The sequence below is a fragment of the Mya arenaria genome, chromosome 3 (assembly GCF_026914265.1).
Source record: "Mya arenaria isolate MELC-2E11 chromosome 3, ASM2691426v1".
NCBI lineage: Eukaryota > Metazoa > Mollusca > Bivalvia > Myida > Myidae > Mya > Mya arenaria.
Window position 1 is genome coordinate 73,020,090 of NC_069124.1, and position 20,499 is coordinate 73,040,588.

A 20,499-nucleotide genomic window follows, 5' to 3' on the forward strand; every position below is an offset into this window, starting at 1 on the left:
TTTTATTATAGAAATGGACCCTAAATGGCCCTGAGCCAATAAACAATTACACAGGAAATTGGCCCCTACCGTGACAACAGTACAATAAGCAGGAGATGCACAAACATTCTTTAAACTCTCAAAACATTGTTGAGTAGGTAGTCTAGGGCAGTATGTCATAAAGATATAGTTGCAATGCAATTTGCTCTATTATCCAAGATATGATAAAATCTTCTTCGTTTATTTTAAGTCAACTCCTTATTACCCCAAAACATGTCGCAAAGGGTGCAAATTCTACTCCCCAAAAAAGTGTTCCTCAAAACTTAATAAGACATGAACTTTTGAAACGTTGTTATTGTTGGCCTTCCCCACCCTCTTTTGCACTATGGAAGGCCCTTAACGGCTGGAAGAGCAAATAGTAATTGATCATGAATGACTCTCAAACGTTTATTTCTTTTTTCAGAAAATTATTTCAAATATAATTAAACACATTACAGGAAGATGGTTATTTGCAATTATTAATATGCCATGCTTTAAAATGTTCAATAACATTTGATCAGATAATACATTTTTTATTATGTATAGACTAGAATAATTTGAGATCGTGTTTAGCTATATTGTTTGATTATTGATTTGTTTATTGAACGTGTTTGCATGTGCTGATCATATCTATCGGTATTCAAAGTTTGAGTAATTTGCATTTCATTTACATGTAGTTTTTTTTTTCTTTTTGATCGAATTTTGCCATCCGGATAGAGCTACAAGTAGACTTTTGTGAATTTATACCTTGAACATTTCTGATTGTTTAACGATTTGGATACTTTTTAATTTCCAATGTTAGAGCAAGATGGGTATAAGAACTCTAGCTGTGCAAATTGACGATCTTAAACAAGAATACTTTCCCGGAAACCAGGTATCTGGCCGGGTCGTGCTGGAAATTAGCGAAGAACTTAAAGTCAGAAGTAAGTGGTCACATTCTACTATTATCGCATAACTTTGTTATCTAAATATTTTAAACTTACGTAAACAACTACGAATGAACCCGTGGTAATAATTATATGAATCAATGGTAACATTAATAAATGTCCTATTTTCATTCAAAGCTTGTAATACGTTTTCCCTTAATCCATGTCGTTAGACCCGGCCTGTGACTTAGCACCTTGACCTTGGACAATACATGAAACAAAACTTACTTCCATATTATAACTTAAAGCATTATAAACATAAAATATATAGCCATTGAATGTTTGAAATATTAAAAAATTGGACTCCATTCCAAAACGAATGTCTACAGGAGACTTTGAATGCAATAGGGAAATCTAGGTTTCTACAGAATATGAAATTAATCGACAAAAAAGACCCAGAAAGCACTGTACAAGGAAGTATTAAATGCTGCACAATATTGTAAATAAAATGTTATAATAAGTCTTTTGTATTGATCTTCAATGGAATGATAGGATTGAATGCCTCAAATAAATACACTAGGTTTCAACTTTTGCAGTAACTCGATATGAGCGTTTGTTTTGTTCTTCATAAATACAATAAATAGTTTAAATACACAAAGGCATATACTAAATATGTCTAAAGCAGCAATTTGTATTACGGTTATGTACGTGAAGTTAGCGGCCTAGCAGCGTGAAGTTAGTGGCCTAGCGGCCTGGCGACCTAGCGGCGTGAAGTTGACGGCCTAGCGGCGAGAAGTTAGTGGCCTAGCGACCTAGCGGCGTGCAGTTGACGGCCTAGCAGCGTGAAGTTAGTGGCCTAGCGGCCTGGCGACCTAGCGGCGTGAAGTTGGCGGCCTAGCGGCCTAATTTTTTTCTCTATTTCCAAGCAATTGTTAATGCGTTTTTTTTAAACAATGATAAATCAAAGTTTTTTTTATTCATACAGTTAAATAGCGTCCTTAAATTGTTTTTTATTCAAAACATTTTTCTATACGTTTTATTCTAAAACAATTTTAAATCAACTGTTTTATGCACAAATTATCACTCTGAAGCGTTTTTCTTTTTAACTTTTTTTCAAAAATGTCGATCAAGCACTTCATGGCCTAGCGGCCTAGCGGCGTGAAATAATTAGCGGCCTAGCGGCCTAGCGGCCTAAAATTGAATCCTATTTCAAAGCATGTATACATGCATTTTCTCCTGTGTGCATAAAAACAGTTAATATATCATTGTTAAAAAAATGCATGTAAACATGCTTTGAAATAGGATTCAATTTAGGCCGCTAGACCGCCAGGCCTCTAACTTCACGCCGCCAGGCCGCTGAAGTGCTCGATCGACTTTTTTGAGAAAAAAATGGTTATAATTGCTTAAGAGTGATAAGTTGGGCATAAAACAGAAAATATATAAAAAAAATAAAAGGAGAAGCATGTTCACATGCTTTAAAAAGCTAACTGCTTGTTCGACTTTTTGAAAAAAATGTTAATAATCTCCCCAGAGTGATAGTCTGTGCATGAACACAGTTAATATGTCATTGTTTTAGAAAAAAATGCATGTATACATGCTTTGAAATAGGATACCCTTTTAGGCCGCCAGGCCGCTAGGCCGCTTACTTCACGCCGCTAGGCCGCTGAAGTACTCGATCGATCTTTTTGAAAAATAGTTGAAATACGCTTCAGAGTGATAATTTGTGCATAAAAACAGTAAATATATCATTGTTTTGGAAGATCAGGCATGTTTAATGCTTTGAAATAGCTGACTGCTTTGTCGACGTTTTTTTAAAAAAAACCGGTTGATAATCGCATATCGCTTCAATGTGTAAATGTGTGCATAAAAACAGTTAATATGTCATTGTTTTAGAAGAAAATGCATGTATACATGCTTTGAAATAGGAAACCATTTAAGGCCGCTAGGCCGCCAGGCCGCTAACTTCACGCCGCTAGGCCGCTGGGCCGCTGGGCCGCTGAAGTGCTCGATTGACTTTTTTTTGTGCATAAAAACAGTAAATATATCATTGTTTTAGAAGAACAGGCATGTTTAATGCTTAGAATTAGCTGACTGCTTTATCGACGTTTTTGAAAAAAAATATTGATTTAATATGTCATTGTTTTAGAAGAAAAAGCATGTATACATGCTTTGAAATAGGATACCATTTTAGACTGCTAAGCCGCTAGGCCGTTAACTTCACACCGCTAGGCCGCTAGGCCGCTGAAGTGCTTGATCGACTTTTTTTTAAAAAAGTTGAAAAACGCTTCAGAGTGATAATTTGTGCATAAAAACAGTAAATATATCATTGTTTTAGAAGATCAGGCATGTTTAATGCTTTGAAATAGCTGACTTTTTAATCGACTTTTTTGAAAAAACTATGTTGATTATCGCTAACAGCTTCAACGTGTTAATTTGTGCATTTAAACAGTTAATATGTCATTGTTTTAGAAGAAAATGCATGTATACATGCTTAAAAATAGGAAAGCATTTAAGGCCGCTAGGCCGCTAACTTCAAGTCGCTAGGCCGCTGAAGTGCTCGATCGACTTTTTTAGAAAAAAATGAAAAACGCTTCAGAGTGATAATTTGTGCATAAAACAGTAAATATATCATTGTTTCAGAAGAACAGGCATGTTTGATGCTTAGAATTAGCGGACTGCTTTATCAACGTTTTTGAAAAAAAAAATGTTGATAATCGCTTCAATGTGTAAATGTGTGCATAAAAACAGTTAATATGTCATTGTTTTAGAAGAAAATACATGTATACATGCTTTGAAATAGGATTCAATTTAGGCCGCTAGGCCGCTAGGCCGCCAGGCCGCTAATTTCACGCCGCTAGGTTGCTGAAGTGCTTGATCGACTTTTTTGAAAAAAAGTTGAAAAACGCTTCAGAGTGATAATTTGTGCATAAAACAGGTAATTTAAATTTGATTTAGAATAAAAGGTAAATAAAAATGTTCTGAATAGAAAACAATTTAAGGCGGCTATGTATCTGTATGAATAAAAAACTTTGATTTGTCATTGTTTTGAAAAAAAACGCATTAACAATTGCTTGGAAATAGAAAAAATAATTAGGCCGCTAGGCCGCTAGGTCGGCAACTTCACGCCTCTAGGCCGCTAGGCCGCTAACTTTAGGCCGCTAGGCCACTAACTTCTCACCGCTACTACGGTTGTAGAAAAAAATCTCTAAATATTTCAAATGTACAATGATTAAGAAAAATGTGTGTAAGGCAACGTTGCAGAACGTTTTTATATTTCAATCAATTTATGGACGCTCTCTGAAATGCTATGTGTGATATATCTATTTGGGTACAGATATGTTATCTTAATTTTAAGGCAGTGATCACATAATCACTCCAGTTTTCTAGGCCCATGTCATGTAATGTACATGTCAGTAATAAAGCAGAGAAACAAGAGATGTCGTAGAGCAGCGCACTCGACTTTACGCCGTTTTGTCTTAGAAATGAATACACTAATGATGAAATATATGCCAATCAAAAGCAATAACATAGTTATATTAAAAAGCAAACAAGAAACGCCGCAATGCGACGAAACCAGGTTTTCAATGATTGACAAAAGAACTTCAGCCTTCGTTGTGAGATTCAGTTTCAACTGTTTTATGTATTGCTACTGAATAAGGAGGGGCTGGCCATGACAAGTTCAACTAAGTGGGAGACGTGAATAATAAACCACAGTCAGTGAAAAGGACATTTATTCAATGTCAAAACTAAATAATAAATACGAGTTTGACATCCTCGTAACATATTATTCACGACTAGCACATTGGGCGTCCAAATAACCGCCCAATAATGAATAACCGTGTAACAATAAAACCACAATATACTAGAACAAATGCCTTAACATGTATATGTTCAATGAAATGACGTATAAAACAATACACAAACAATTAAGAAATGAGTTGATTGCACTAGAAATACACAACATAAAGAAATGCATAAAAATATATACATAGATTATTTGAATATTTATTGGTGTTGATTGATTGATGCCGGCAGAAGCGAAGCTATGTCGATATATTTACAATGTATATGCCCAGATAGCTTTTAGGACCGACTTCTTTATTTGCGATAGGATTGGGGAGCTAATAGGCTCAGAATATTGAATTGGTGTGCCATTACCTATTAACTCCGAGTGTTGGCGAGAAGGGTAGTCTGTGTCTTCCACAGACTTATCTGAGTCTGAAGTGTCGCTTCCTGGAATATGAACAGTCTGAACACCTCCAGGAGGGATATACATTGTGTGGATGGTTGATCTTCTCAGACGTGAACTGTAAGGGTTCGGAGGGGCTGGGATGACTATCTCAGCTTCACTTTCGGAATCTTCATGATATAATGATATGAAGTGATGATTGTTCATCGATAAAGAAGATACAGACGGATTTGCCAGAACCGGGGCTTCTGCCTCCGCCTCACAATTCGAATTGTAATGTGACTGCAAAAGCCTAGTACGTTTTGACACGTTTGGAGAGGTATCCGGAAAAGCTGTGGCGCTGGCCGTTTTCTTACTTCTAGGCCGTCCAGTCCGCCTCTCAGTTGCCACCTTCTTATTTCAACCTGCAGTCAAGGCATGACGAGAGTTGTCTCGACTTGTTCCATGTAGTGGAATTGGTGCTTCTTTGTTAGTGTCTGTGTCGGGGCAGCAAGGACAACTAGATACCGTGGCAGCCTTACGTTTTTGACGCCGCAGAAAAAGTGTCATGCTGCACCAAACAAGGTTGACCCGCGCCACAACGTGGTCGCAATATGCACCGCACAAAGTCAAAAGATGTGCAAAATGCACTAAATAAAAAGTTGACCCGCGCCACAACGTGGTCGCAATGTGCACCGCACAAAGTCAAAAGATGTGCACAATGCACTAAATAAAAAGTTGACCCGCGCCACAACGTGGTAGCAATGTGCACCGCACAAAGTCAAAAGATGTGCACAATGCACTTAATAAAAAAGTTGACCCGCGCCACACCGTGGTCGCAATGTGCACCGCACAAGGTAAAAAATGTGCACCGCACAAAACAAAAAAGTTGGTCCGCGCCACACCGTGGTCGCAATGTGCACCGCACAAAGTCAAAAGATGTGCACAATGTACTTAATAAAAAGTTGACCCGCGCCACACCGTGGTCGCAATGTGCACCGCACAAGGTCAAAAAATGTGCACCGCACAAAATAAAGAAGTTGACCCGCGCCACACCGTGGTCGCAATGTGCTCGCACAAGGCCAAAAAATGTGCACAATGCACTAAATAAAAAGTTGACCCGCGCCACATCGTGGTCGCACGCACAAAATAAAAAAAAAGCTGACTCGCGCCACACCGTGGTCGCAATGTGCACCGCACAAGGCTAAAAAATGTGCACAATGCACTAAATAAAAAGTTGACCCGCGCCACACTGTGGTCGCAATGTGCACCGCACAAGGTCAAAAATGTGCACCGCACTAAATAAGGTTGACCCGCGCCACACCGTGGTCGCAATGTGCACCGCACTAAATAAGGTTGACCCGCGCCACACCGTGGTCGCATTGTGCACCGCACAAGGTCTAAAATGTGAAGACTGCAAAAAATTATGACCACACCGTGGTCACATTCCAAAGCCACCTGTGGACACCTTGTGCACCACATAGACAAGAACATTTGCATACCCCACTGAAAACAGTGAAATCATGCCACACTGTAGTAACAAACAATATTATACAATTAATAAAACTGTAAAGATGTATTTTCAACTAATCAAACTGAAATATCAAGCATAAAGCTTATCGTAATGGAATATCATTGACGAAGTTGAATATTCTTCATAAATTAAGGAAGTGCAAAGCTATTCCAAACTTTTGCGTAATGTACCAAGCTAGTTATTGAAACATAAAAACGTAACTTGCGTATCACTTGACTGTGGTATGGAAGGCTGCAACTCTGGCTGCCCGAAGATTTGACAAAAGTTTGAACTACCCGTCTCTGGAAAGGTGGCAACCATCTGGACTGAAGTGTATTGCCTTCGCCTCTGCCGACCAAAATATCTTGAATCGCCATAGATATGCACGACCAGGAAAACGGGAATGCAGATTGATGTGAAGTTGTATGTTCAAAGCATCCACTCGATCATTGAACCAATCAATGTCAACTGGGTAACGATTTGCACATAGTCCACCTAATTGGCCGTCAACGAGTCTTTTGACAATTTGTTTAATATGGCAGACTCGTGAGTTATGAGTTATGAGTGGAGTTCACGTCCCCAAAAGTGGATTTCACTTGTCAAAATGTTGATTTCACTTCGATTTCCGATCTTTTTTCAAAATAGGTCTACAACTTTCTTATTTTTTGATCAATTCGGATAAAATTTGAAATATAAACCCATTATGAAGCCTTTTCAATTATGTGTTTAACAAAAAAAATAATATTTCGTTAAAAATAACTGAGTTATGAGTGGATTTCACGTCTCAAAAAGTGGATTTCACATGTCAAAATGTTGAGTTCACTTCGATTTCCAATCTTTTTTCAAAATAGGTCTACAACTTTCTTATTTTTGGATCAATTTGGATAAAATTTTAAATATAAACCCATGATGAAGCCCTTTCAATTATTTGTTTAACAAAAAAATAATTTGTTAAAACTAACTGAGTTATGAGTGGATTTCACGTCTCAAAAAGTGGATTTTACTTGTCAAAATGTGGATTTCACTTCAATTTCCGAAAAATTGTTCTAACTTCTTCATTTCTTGACATATTTCAATAAAATTTGAAATATAAACCCTTTATAAGGCACTTTCCAATATTATTACAATAAAAAATAATTATTAATTAAAATAAGTGAGTTATAAGTGGATTTCACTTCTTGAAAACTGGATTTCAACTCGATTTCCGATCTATTTTCGAAAAATTGCTATTACTTCTTCATTTTTTGACCAATTGCAATTAAATTTGAAATATAAACCCTTTATGAGGCACTTTCCAATATGTATACAAAAAAGAAAAACTATTAATTAAAATAAATGAGTTATGAGTGGATTTCACTTCTCGAAATCTGGATTTCTCCTCGATTTCCGATCTATTTTCGAAAAAAAATCGAAAAATTGCTCTTACTTCTTCATTTTTTGACCAATTTCAATAAAATTTGAAATATAAACCCTTTATGAGGCACTTTCCAATATGTATACAATAAAAAATAATTATTAATTAAAATAAATGAGTTCTGAGTGGATTTCACGTTTTGAGCGGATTTCACGTGAAATCCACTGGATTCCTGTATCACCCTGTACCCGTTAAAAGGCATCGAAAGGTTGCCACCACTATATTTTTAATCCAGAAATAGGACGAAGCAATTCCTATTAATAATGCGTAAAGTATGTACCTTCGCACACAATATATCTGTAAAATTATGCAAAATATTTTGCTCAAAATATGCAAGCACGTGTCTCAGAAGATTTTTTTAGGATGACTGACGCGGGAGGCTAGCCGTAGGCTGACACCCACCACGTGACCACTGGTCACGGCTTGGAACGCTGATAAGCCAAGCACCCACCACGTGACCACTGGTCGTGGCGTGGAACGCTGATAAGCCACGCTTTAGATGTAACCGGTTAAACCCGCACATTTAGCAAGGGGTAATTCAGTTCAACCCGCAGATCCATAAAACATTTTATGTCGGCATAAAATTATATTTATTCTTCTATTTTTTGTCACTCTGACCTTAACCTTGAGCCTAGGGGCCTCAAACGAAATTCCATGAAAGGTATATACAAGACAAAGTTTGATGCAAAGCACCGAAGACGTCGCGAATGTTGTTGAAACATGACCAAAAGGAAGCAGATGCAGTTTAGTAGCATACCTAATTTGAGGTACATGAATACAAGCATTCTTCAGTTATTGAAATAAATCGGATTTTCAGCTCAAGGTCTAAGCCAAACTGGCGTCAAAATAGTTAGAGCGCTGGTCATGTATGAAGGACCTCTACCAAGTTCAAGGTCTCTAGGCCTAGGCGTTCCTCAATTATAGATAGGAAACTGTGTTTTTAGCTCACCGGAGCACGAATTGCTCAAGGTGGCTGTCAGGCTTTTCAACCCCAAGACTTTTCAACCCCTTTGTCATTTGTTTTATGCAATTAAAGAATGGAATAAAGATTACACACCCTTTAATAAGGAAGACGTGTGACATGGTCATAAATTCCTAAGGGATTAAGGGGCTTCATAACACCTTTAATTTAGGTTATAGTGACTTGAAAGTGACAGTTAATTAAAGATGGTATACCCTGATGGCCATCATTCCAAACTATGAGCAGCTTGATAAATATTGTGTATGATTTCCGGATTTCAAAACCAAACAAAAAAGCTTCATTTTAACTTATTGCCCTACCCTCAATTCTCAGAATAGTTAGATAATACATAATTGATTGTATTATGAACAACAAAAATCGAACTGTACTGAAATAGCACCCTAACCTTTTTTGAAAGCAATGATAGTTTGATAATTGTTAAATGGAAGTTTTTATCGGTGTTCTACATGTGTTTATTTTCTTTTGCAACTATTAAATTTTGTTACTTAAAGAACAAAAGTATGGTCATAACTTCGTCCATTATATATGTTAATTCGTTCAAATGTGTAAAACACTTAATAATACAACACTTTTTCGGGGCAACCAAGCATCAAAATCTTACTTTACTTTAACATAATTATGTGTATGGTTCTAAGAATTACATAACCCAACCCAGGAAATACAATTTAACGTATTACATTATGATAAACTATGTGTATGGTTTCCTGAGTTTCATAACCCAATCCAGGAAATAAAATTAATTTTAACTTATTACACTACAATAAAATATTATTAAAATGACACCTTCAATGCAATTACTTTCTTTTAAAAATCAAATAATGCAGAGTAGGGGTTGAAAAGTCTTTGATTAAGGGGTTGAAAAGTCTTCAATATGGCTATTAAAATAATTCAACTAGGGGTTGAAAAGTCTTTGATTTAGGGGTTGAAAAGTCCAAACAGGTAGGGGTTGAAAAGTCTTTGAAATAGGGGTTGAAAAGTCTAAGGGTTGAAAAGTCTTCGTTTTCAGAAGGGGTTGAAAAGTCTTGGGCTTGAAAAGTCCTGCTCCCCTCAAGGTTAGCTGTTGAGATCGGTCTTGGTCCGTCGTCCGTCCGTCAATCAGTCCGTCCGTCAACAATTGCTTAAAAACATCTCCTCTGAAACTGCCTGGCCAAATTCAATGAAACTTCACAGGAAGCTTTCTTGGGTGTCCCTCTACAAAAATACAACAAGGGTCACGATTGAATAACAACAACAACAACAACAACAAAATGGCTGACTTCCTGTTTTGCTTTAAAAAGCACCTCCTCTGAAACCACTACTCCAAATTCAATAAAACTTTACAGGAAGCTTCCTTGGATGACCCTTTACAAACTTACAACAAGGGATTACGATTGATCAACAACAACAACAGCAACAACAGCACCAACAACAACAAAATGGCTGACTTCCTGTTTTGTTTTAAACAAACATCTCCTCTGAAACTACCACTCCAAATTCAATGAAACTTTACAGGAAGCTTCCTTGGGTGACCCTCTTCTAAGCTACAACAATTGGTCACGATTGATCAACAACAACAACAAGATGGCAACTTCTTGTTTTGCTTTAAAAACATCTCTGAAACTACCAGTCCAAATTCACTGAAACTTTACAGAAAGCTTCATTTAATGATCCTCTACAAAAATACAACAAGGCATTGAGATATCAACAACAACAACAACAATATGGACAACTTACTGTTTTGCTTTAAAACAATCTGAAACTACAAGTCCAAATTCAATGAAACTTTACAGGTACCTTCATTGCATGACCCTTTACAAATATAAAACAAGGCATCGTCATCAGTAAAGATATGTTTAAATTGCAACACAAAGGTAAACTCAAACCGAAAGTAGGGTGGTACCCGATATTATCAGATGACAAGTCTCGGTATCATATGACCAGATATTTATTGCCTGTTGAGAATGATTATCGGATAAAGCAAGTAAACAGAACATTTGTAACAAAAATGATCAAGGAAATGCGGGTGATTTCTGCTCTTTGCAATCTTTAAAGCACATTGATCAAAGATGAAATACCTGGGGACTAAGTAATTTGCCTCCTAAACATATTTCTAACTTTGCTATGGTTGTATCATAAATTGTAAATCATACCGAATATATGTATTTATAAATGCATTTGCAATATTAATGTGTTCGAAAACTTAATTAAATTGCTGATCAAGAGGACTTTGTTATTTTGTAAGCGTTAACTGGCTACAAGGTATTACACCTTCTGATCAACTTCTATCATGGTACCATCTTTGTCATGCTCAAGTGACTGCGAGAACTTGAAACGGGTGTAGAACTGCACCATTTGATTCTTAAAATGCCATTTGAGTTCAGGTTTAGCTGAAAAACGCCTTTAAATTACAGACGCACAGGTAATATGATGACAGACAGTGAAACTATCAGACACTTACTATCAGATTAGGGTAGCTTTGGGTGTATTAATGTATGTAGGGCTAATCGAAAGTGTTTTTCACAAAACATGCCGGTACGGGCGTGGTACCAGACAGCTTTGTTTTAAAGTGTCGTTTTTGGAAAAAAAATATCAGTATTTCTGTCAAATAATCACTACTTCTGTCAAATAATCACTATTTCTGTCAAATAATCACTATGAAATGTATTTATCCTGTCTTGTTTATTAAACTATGCCATTTCCTGACTTTTACAACTTTTGTTTTCCTGTTTAAATCGAGTCATACAAGCCAGAATGTCCAAATATGGAGAAAATTTAACTGAAATGACATGCGATGTATGCAAAGATGTGTAGAACTTCACCTTTTGGTGCTTTTAATGCAATTTGAGTCCAGGCCATTGTTAAGCAATATTAAAGTAAGGTGTAAATATGCGATAAATCGCTATCAATGCTGTTGAAATTGACATGTTTGGTAAGCGATGTTGCCAGTGTCGATACCTTCATGTTTGCATATTCAAGGCTGTTCTCCAGGCATCAAACCACCAAACGTGCTCAGAGAGTGAATAGTATAGTGGTTGTCTAGATGCTATGCAGATGGAGGAGAGCATAAAGTTGGATGTCATGGTTGCAAGTCTGTACGAATGGATGATGTACAGATTATTTGTAAGTCAATGCATATTACAGCAGCTTCTTCCATATATTGTTATTGCTTTCATATCATGCATCATTCAAAGCTTACTAAATGCAACATGCATTGACAGATAATTGGTGTATATCACTAATTGTTTGCAGAATTCACAGACCAATCGTCTTTTCAACAGCTTTCGTAACGATATAATACACTATCACACAAATTTTCTTTAAAAACAACACTTATTGTACATAACAACATCAACAGTTCTAACACATAAGTCATGTTCAGTATTGGCTTAATTCTCGCAATCAACTCTTCAATTCTCTGCGTCATCAAAATCACTCCCGATACCCATTTTAGCATTCCCCAGACTTTCAGCACGTTTAAAACTTTGGTTACGGATCGTATTAAGTAAAGGGAATAATACTTAAACTGTCCTTTTGTTATTGTTGAAATGAGAAAACAAACCTAGATGTATTCGTATTGCTTCAGTTATTTCAGCTGTAGGTCCAAATAAACAATAACCTAAACTTACCATTTGGGAATCCGTTTCAATTTTCAATTAATTGAAATACCATATGTATTTTGAATATTCATTAATATTCACTCATCATTTATCTGAACTAAACATAATCGAAATACTGATGGAACACACGCGCAGAGATGAAATAACAAAATAAAGGGTTTATGTTGAAATATTAGTAAGATCTAAAAATTTGACCTACGAATGTGTTCACGACATATCAAAAATCACCCGATGTTTTCTAGACCGTGGGCATTCTTGGCTTAAACCTGGATATTGAAAGCCATGCTTTAGACAGTAACCATAACGATTTTTAAATACGTTAAATGTGTACCTTTCCAAAAGGGATTATTTAAGGAATGAATTGCGGGATTGATGCAATTTTCGGGGTATGAACGCAGTTATGCTGGTTAAAGTGTGTGTGAGTCCAAGGACTCCACGCGTACTTTAACCAACCCAACTGCGTTCATATACCCGATAATGACACCAATCCCGCAATTCATTACCTATATTTACATCAATAGTACTTATTTCATTCAAAAATTCCTAAAATATACTTCATTTCATAAAAAAACACTAGAGTAATTCTTTCTCACCCATTCTGTAAATAGAACGTCCCGACCGTAACCGGAAACAGACTTTCAAATTACGTCAGTATAACGCGGGAAAAAATCAATCACCACAATTTTCAATTAACATGTATATTAATATGCGATGATTCGCGATCCGAACAACCTAACAAAACAGTTTGATGGTCGCATTTCAATCCTTTCTTGAATTATTGCGCGAACATTCTTTTCATAACTCATAACTTTGACGTCAAAACAAAAGAGGTCATTTACTGATCAAAGCATATACAATTGACAGAAGTTTTATGTCTTAAGTGAAACTGTTTTCGAGTCATTCTGCGAAAGACTTGACACCGACAAACCGACAGACAGACCACCCGAGCGACCTTCCGAATTTTGCAAATATTAATGAATGCCCATGTTTTCAAAGGGGGCAAAACAAACAGCAACACCAAACAGATGTTAAATTATATGTCAAAACTTACACAAGGAAATAATTAGCCACGGTTAAAACATATAGACATTTTTAGTTTTCCTCGCAGGTTACAAATCAGCCTGTTCCAGAATTCGTAACAGACATGGCGTCTATTTAATGGATTAGGAAAGGCAATGCATTTTTTAATCCTAAAAAGCATCCTTTAATGGATAATTTCACCCGAGATATCGTCTTACATTTTACATGAAATGGTTCACCTTGCAGAAATCGAGCTTCTGTTTAATGGATTCGCGGATGTTTGCTGGACAGAGACGTATACCACCCATGATAACCAACAACGGAGTGTCACTCACTGTAGCCATGAGGACTACTTTGAACAGCGATTCCCGCTCTATGGAAAAGGTAGTTTTATGACAGAGGAAGAAGTTAAAATAACCGTTTCTTCCGACGGTTATTAAACTAATAAGTATCTTAATATAGGAAACACATCTAAACTTTGTAAAGGTGAACCCGTCTAAAATATTTGAGACTGAACTTTATCAACTTTAAACCCTTATAACGTGATAATGTACACTGATTTGGTGTAATTCATATCAAATCCTCATTTTAAACCATGAAAACGAAATTATTTGACAGGCCTTCCACAATCAAAAATATTGTTTGAAGGACCATAACATAAAATGAATCGTTTTGAGGTTCAATATTTAGCACGCATAACACCTACCTCCGTTGCAATATGTGTTGGTGTGTTTAGGAGTTGAGTATTTTTACGAAAGAAGATTTTATCAGATATTCAATCAAAAAGCATTTGGACTATTCGTAATTTATATCTTTATTCGAAATGAATATGTTTTTTTTTGTGTGTCAGAATTCTCAACATGTATCGTGGCTTTGTGGTGGTTGCAGTTATTTGAATTGTTGAAAACAGGGAATTAATTTAATGCACTATTTTTTTCATTTTTGTTTAAAGATCTTTCTTATTTGAAAACACATCACCAAGAAACCACAAGACATTGTTGATTGGGGAATTTTGATACAAAAGTAGGTTTATATTGTAAACATACTTTTTCGACCCCCCCCCCCCCCCCCCCGATAAAATATTCTTACGTTTTGGTCAACTCCTTCTTACCCAGAAACACGAAACACAAAGGATGTATGTCTTACTCGTGAAAAGGTTTGTTCACCAAAGATAAATACAACATGAACTTTTTAAATATTCTAATATTTGGCTTTCCCCAGCCACTTTTGAAATCTGGAAGGCCCTTGAACATAATCACGATTGCCTATTAAGTTTTATATAATATATTACTTAGACCTACTACGCTTAAGATATATCGAGAAATTTGGAGCTGCAGTTAACACCCTAGCTTATTTACTCCCACAGAGGAAACGGGCGAGGAGGTAAGTGTGATGGCCCCTAACGTGTACACGTTCCCTTTCACGACCACCATCCCCTTCAACGTGCCATCCTCGTACGAAGACCAGACTGGCCAGGTCCGGTACATGTTCAATGCTAACGTCGACCGCCCTTGGGCGTTCGATATGCACGCACATCACAAGATCACCGTCATGGACATACTGGACCTAAACACTTTGCCCTATCTCGAGGTTAGGTTTGTGATTTATATTCGTAATTTTTACGTATATCGAACTATGGCAGACAAACAAACTCCGGGCATAACTGGACACATGGTTATGCCTTACCCCAACCTTACCTACCTGTAAATTACAGTTCCCTTTTTGGATAAGATTAATAAGATAATTTATAGATATGCCTATAGTTATTCCTTGACCTCACACTTTTGCCTTTATTTTAATTGATAAAAGGATGGGGGTAGGGGGGGTGGGATGTGTGATCATAAAGGTGTGGCATAACCATGCGGATTGTACCTGTGTTGTTAAAGATATTTTTATTTTGTTTTTTGGATATATTAAGCTTACAATGCAGTGTTATGTGTTTTTCATATGCAGAATGACAGAAATATTTAAAATAATGTATGGTTTATTCTGTATATTGCATCTTAAACAAGAAGGATTACTGATCAACTGCAATATAGTTGGGACTCAAATATTACGTTGGCAATACATTTTTAATCTTTGTTCATTTTGAGGTATTTCACACATTTTTATCATTTACCAACAAGAAAAAAAAAACACTCACAGAAACACATTTGATCATTTTTGTCAGGCGTTTGTCAATTTCAAATATCGCGTCGCTAACGCTTAAGAAAACGGAACAAATTCTCATATGTCTGAATAAGTGTTAACACTTAAACTCATTTTCCATTGGTACAAGCATTCTGTTCACATTTCATATCATATTTTTTCGATGTCTTAAAAAGTCATTAAACGTGGACGAGTACCTACAAATGTATAATTGTTGAAGTCGGATTTTGTGTTTTTCAGAGTCGGGCTGAGAAGACTGATCAGAAGGTTTTGTGTTGCCTTTGCTGCGCCTCGGACCCAATCTCCGCGCATGTACGGCTGGAGCGGCAGGGCTACGTGGCCGGGGAGGAGGTCCAGTTCTGGGCGGAAATCAACAACCAAAGCAACCGCACTATGACATGTTCAAAGGGTTCTTTAATAAAGGTCAGCAAACGTTTTGATTCAGGATTGACATTCAAGCGGGCCTAGCTAGTTTTATTTACAACTGATATAACTGAAGAGATTTTATTAAGTGCAAAACTACACATCATACCCTCGTACACGATGTTGATGCGCTTGATTTACGTGTTTCTCTGTCTTCCGTTTCAGTCGGTTACATATCACGCGAGTTCAGCAACGCGAACCGCTAAAACCGTTCTGTGCAAATTACGTCACGGCAAGATCGAGGGAGGCGGAACGGACACCTTCGTTGGGGAACGGCTCCATATCCCAGCGGTGCCGCAATCATTCCTGAGGGGGTGCGGGATCATCGACATAAGATATTACGTCAATGTAAGCCAGAAAATCGTCCGTTGTGAACTTTGCCCGCTTATAGACCATGAAACCTTAACCTCAAATTAATTAAAACAAATATTCAGCATTTTAATAATTCGCAGTTATTTAAAGTCTTCTTAATCATATTTCCGTCGTTGTTTTCGTTTAGATCCGAGTCGTCCCTTTCGGAATAGGGGTTGATTTGAATGTTCCCATAGAGATAGTGATTGGTTCTGTCCCTCTGCGCAACATCGCTCAACAACACGGTTTTGCACTTCCATCAGCGCCGCCATCACTTTGAACAAGATCTACCGCTTCGATCGGACATTCCACCGCCTTATGCTGGTGCTTTTCAAGAACTATACTAAGACAAAGTCATGCCGTCAGCACAGCGTACACGACGCAGCTATTTTAGTCCGTCTGTTCTATAGGAAAACTTTTGGTATTGAAGTTGTTACATAGTGTGTTTGTATGCATTATGTTTATGTTTTGAAAAAAAATAAAATGACATTAAACGTGCTAGCAGTAACAATTTGTAAATTGTCAAAACAGCAAATTAAGTATGTTTCCTTGAGTAAGCAGACCACCTACATGAACGACTGATAACTCTGTGTTTTCATTGATTTTTATACAACAATGATAATGACAAACAACAACAACAACAACCACAACAACAACAACAACATCATCATCATCATAATCATTAACAACAACAACATAGAATTACATAACATCCACAGCTACATATTCACATAACAAGTTTATGGAACTGAATGTTCTCCCTGGTAATATCTCTCAAATTTCACAGTCTGTAAACTGTGGAACTGTTGTTAACAAAAAACGTAAAGCACAACCAATACAACATACTGCAATTCAAAGAATAACACCCTAGATACATACAAATCATGGAACGGATGGGGTAGGTCCCAGGTTTAGTCCCCGACCGTGTCATACTGAAGGACAAAAGGAAAATGATACTTACCGGGTACTACCGCCTGAATAAGAGGTAAAAACTTTTGGAAATTTTGGAGTTCTCATTGCTGGTAAAAAGCACAGAACGACTGTAGTCCGTGTATAAGTGCCTCTGTAACACAAGGCACGAATCTTTTCTAGTTAGCCAGTTAGTAAGTTACTCACTAAGTGGAACTCGCAAATCATAACTAGATAACCTGTTAGCGCCTGACTTTGGAATGCATTTCTAGATAAGTGGTTACACGAATCTTATCTAGTTAACCAGTTAGTAATGTTACTTATTAAGTGGAATTACTAAACCATAACTAGTTAACCTGTTAATGTTGTACAGCTAAAAAAAGGTAACAGGTGGCAGGTCTGGACACTTTCAAGTCAGTTTTTAGTCTTGTAATATTTATCTTACAGAAAAGGTTTCGCGAACATTCAGTGGTTAACGCGAAACAATTCGCCAACAGGTTATTTTCCGGCAGCTATATGCCACCGTACAAGTACGACCGTGAACAAGCAAGTACGCTTACTACAGAAAAACAAAAATATCAAACCCTCAATCTTCGATTAATTTTAACAAAAAATCGTCATTTTAGTAATTCGCAATCGATTAAAATTGGCGTAAACCGTTTTACGGCGTTCGTTTTGTTAAAGCCTCAGGGCCACTTAAACAGAAACTTTAAAAGTGAATATATAGCTATGATGTAGTCTCATATAATGCCTGATGAATTACCGAGGTCCACACGATCCTTCATTAAAAGGAAATGTATGGGAAATACCAACGAAATTCCAAACTGGTCCATTGACTTGCTATATGCTAATGTGGCAGATAAGTGGGCGGAGCATAGCATCCATGTTGTTAAGTGAAATCCTCCCTCATATTGTATATGACGAAATAAAATATGGCAATACATTAGGAGTGTAAAAACTAAGATATTTAAAGCTGGAACCCTTCAGCAAAATTGATATTTGATATTCGTTTTTGAAGACCACAATTTTCACAAAAGCTTTGATGCTGCGTGATTGGTTGCTTGACATAACCACATGCTGTAATCAATTTATGATAAATATGTCAATATATCTCAGTAATGATATTTGTATTTGTGGATCTAGTGTTGTTTTTCTGCAAAAATAATCTTGACTTTACCGGCGTGGGTTCGCAACCCCACTAATATATATTTATACTATAACTTTATTTTTACTGCAATCAATATAGAGTAAAATCTTGACAAAAAGTGTTTTCAGATGCATTACATGAAAATCTTTTCTAAACCAAAAACTTCTCAGCTAAAAAATGCAAATCATTTGCATTTCGAAAGTCACGTGATATACAAATTTCGTAATGACGTCGTGCGTGCTTAATTTAGATTTGCTTTCGGTTTTGTTGCATTGCGATAAATTCATTTTTTATCATTTTAAGGGTTAAAAAGGTAAAAAGGTGAAGAGGAGTCACTTGGATATGCATACAAATAAATAAATTTTCATCATAAAAACATAATGAGATTTTAAGCTCACAGTTGATCTTGCCGTAATAGGGTTTAATCTGGATGTTACCGTCAAGATAGTAATATGTTCTATTCCTCTGCGCAACATCGCTCAACAAGATGGCTTCGCTATTCCACCTGCCTCGCAACCTCTTCAGGATCAACCGGAAATTCCACCGCCTAACGCCGGGGCTCCTATGGGACTGTGTTTGAAGACGGTCATGCCGTCAGCAGTTCGTACGTGATAAGCGCGTTGCCTTTTAGCTAATCTTTTTTGAAGTTGTTATAGAGCGCCGTTGTTCTGAAACAATAATTTGAAAGTAATCAACACAGGAACTCGTTTGCGCCAATTATATGAATGACCGATAAATCTGTCATTTTGAATATATACAACTGTTATATTTCTTTTCTTTTTTTCGATTTTTAAATCACTCATGCATTTCCAGCCAATACGGTGTTGACGCAGAGCGCCCTTGGAGCCGTGAGTACTGCCGAGGAGGGAGCACGGAAATAAAAACTACGCCCCCGTCTTCACGCACTATAAATCATATCTATACAATGATTAGCTATATGGTAATACTCAAATTGTGTTAGTTTATTGTTGGCCAACCACTTTCCTACTGCCAGGGACAGAACCAGATATTTGAAATGTTATAGGCACATTGAAGCGTGACGTCAAACGCACATGCTGGCCGGTGTAACGTTGTAAACTGACCCCCATAGAATATAGAATAAAGAATAATGACCCCTTTCTATAAAATACTGACACCCTATATAAAATAATGACCCCCCGATTTTATCTATAAAATATTCACCCCCACCTAACCTATTACTAACATACTCTATATCAATTAAAGTCACTGTCGTGTTTCTATTGCTTATATTTGTTGTTATTGTTGTTGTTACTGCTGCTGCTGCTGCTGCTGCTCCTGCTGCGCCTACAGCTGACACAACAGCAGTATAACTTAGAGGTCCCGCTTAGAAAAAAAGTGTACATCTATTGAAAATGAAATTTAAAATGGTTTTCATTTGAATTATCATTATTGCACTTATAGAGAAGTATTACAATAATAGAAGATATACCTAAGTAGTTTTAAGGTTACTATAGAAATAAAGAGAACTGATAATTAGGCTGGAGGATAATTTGGTTTTGTTTGCAAACAGTGTATTATCATCTTTACAAGTCATCGGAAATGAATGATTCTGGTCATGTTTTCTTGACAGAAATTGAGATCATCCTTTAGAAATAAAGCGTTTACGAAAATAGAAACATTTGGAAATATATTTGAAATGCTGGTTCGTTCTGGTAAGCAACCCAACGTCACTGGATTGAAATCCAGGCATCCTCGCCGCCTGAAAACTAGCCAGTTCTGGCTATCTAAACTGAATATGAATATGAAACAAAAATATGAAATAGAAAATAGGGGTCTTACCGTCAATATTTTCACAAACAGCAATTACATTAAGATTTTGTAACGTTGAAACTTGTGTTACGTCGAATGACGTCGTTTAGGCTACTTCAACTTTAATGCAAATATTTACTTCTAACGCATTTTGTGAACTATTTCACGGAAAGA

General features: G+C 36.7%; 1 protein-coding gene across 1 annotated transcript; it reads left to right on the forward strand.

Moving 5' to 3' along the window:
* Positions 1–665: 665 nt before the first annotated feature.
* LOC128228833 (arrestin domain-containing protein 3-like) lies at positions 666–16,997 on the forward strand. The gene is made up of 6 exons (XM_052940343.1): positions 666–941; positions 13,824–13,961; positions 14,944–15,167; positions 15,966–16,148; positions 16,314–16,496; positions 16,648–16,997. Exons 1-6 carry the CDS (start codon positions 827–829, stop codon positions 16,777–16,779), a joined length of 975 nt encoding a protein of 324 aa, XP_052796303.1. The 5' UTR covers positions 666–826; the 3' UTR covers positions 16,780–16,997.
* Positions 16,998–20,499: the final 3,502 nt, after the last annotated feature.